Here is a 1797-nt window from a genome sequence, read left to right on the forward strand (position 1 = left end):
CCATCTTTCCTGACCACATACCCAAACACCGGACGCTCACACGCGTCCGACACGCGCCAAACTTCCGGGAAAATCCCCCCAAACCCTTTGGGACTAGACACCTGCGCACCACCTGCCCAGTTGGCACTCAAGAGTGTTACCTGGCCAGATGGTGTGCACGGTTGTAGTCCTCATCTTCACTACTCATGGCTGGTGGTGACACCATGGCTGGTTGTGACGCAATTGCTGGTGATGACTCCATGGGTGGTGGTGACACCATTGCTGATGATGACACCATTGCTGGTGATGATGCCATGGCTGGTGGTGACACCATTACTGATGTGACGTCATGGCTGGTGGTGATGCCATGTCTAGTGGTGACTACATGGCTGGTGGAGACTCCATTGCTGATAGTGACGTCATTGCTAGTGATAATGCCATTAATGGAGCTGATGCCATCGAAGGTGATGACACCATGGCTGGTGGTGACGCAATGCCTGTTGGTGATGCAATGGCTGGTGATGACTCCATGGCTGGTGAAGACTCCATAACTAGTAGTGACACAATGGCTGGTGTTGACGCAATGGCTGCTGGTAATGCCATGACTCATGTTAATGACATGGCTGGTGGTGACAATACTATTGCTCGTGGTGACGATGCCATAGCTGGTGGTCACAATGAGAAGGCTGGTGGTCATGATGCCATGGATGGTGGTGACGATTCAATAGCCGGTGATGTCCCAATGGCTGGTGGTGATGCAATGGTCGGTGATGATGCCATGTCTGGTGATGACGCCATGTTTGGTGGTGATGATTCCACGGCTGGTGCCGATGCCATGGCTGGTGCTGATGACATGGCTGGTGGTGATAATTCCATTGCTGGTGGTGACGCCATGGCTGGTGGTGATGCCTTGGCTGGTGGTTACGCCATGGCTGGTGGTGACGCCATGGCTGGTGGTGACGCAATAGCTGGTTGTGATGCCTTGGCTGGTGGTTACGCCATGGCTGGTGGTGACGCCATGGCTGGTGGTGACGCAATAGCTGGTTGTGAAGCCATGGCTGGTGATGATACCATGGCTGGTGGTGACGCCATGGCTGGTGGTGATGCCATGACACACATAATAACATAAGTTACCCATTAAATGAAAAAGAGAACGGGTATTCCGTGACGTCATACAAAACGTATATTATGTATCTCAGCTCTTTTTAAACCTCAGTCTAGTATTTAAACTTAATAAAAAAGTGTTCATTAAGACTGAATATAATTTCCAACACCAGGAATATAGCTTAACTCTCTATTCCTTAATCATAAATAGAACCACCAAATATTTAAGGACGTCTCCCTCTAGGGTGTCGTCACGTACACGCAGCAACTTGTAAACACAGTGAGGAAGCACTCCCTGACAAATTTTACAACACTTAAATTTTCATTCTCTGAGCTTCAACACAGGATCCTCTATGATCCGCCCAACCGAAGATCTCATGAACAAAGGGAAGAACAATTTTCCGCATTTCTATTGCATTTAATTCTGGCCATTATTATTGCAGGAAATCTCGTTAAGACGTGGGATTAAATCCCCAAACAAAGTGAATTTACTCAGCATTACACACACATAGTCCATGTCATACATGTACATATATGTTTAGGGAACTATTATTAATTCCTTACACTCGGCAGTAAATTGTGAGTTGGAGTTACAAGAAACTGAGCAGACAATATAACTGTGATTGCAGCCACTAGCTGTACATCAAGCCTTGTAGGCCTCCAGACAGCCGCCATTACGTGGCACTCTGAGGCACAGGGCCACACCCAATTCTG

General features: G+C 48.1%; 1 protein-coding gene across 1 annotated transcript; it reads left to right on the plus strand.

Moving 5' to 3' along the window:
* The first annotated feature begins 328 nt into the window (after positions 1-328).
* LOC138354061 (golgin subfamily A member 6-like protein 2) lies at positions 329-1108 on the plus strand. Its single transcript, XM_069307775.1, has one exon. It carries the CDS (start codon positions 329-331, stop codon positions 1106-1108), a length of 780 nt encoding a protein of 259 aa, XP_069163876.1.
* The last annotated feature ends 689 nt before the right edge of the window (positions 1109-1797 follow it).

Source organism: Procambarus clarkii, chromosome 61 (genome assembly GCF_040958095.1).
Source record: "Procambarus clarkii isolate CNS0578487 chromosome 61, FALCON_Pclarkii_2.0, whole genome shotgun sequence".
NCBI lineage: Eukaryota > Metazoa > Arthropoda > Malacostraca > Decapoda > Cambaridae > Procambarus > Procambarus clarkii.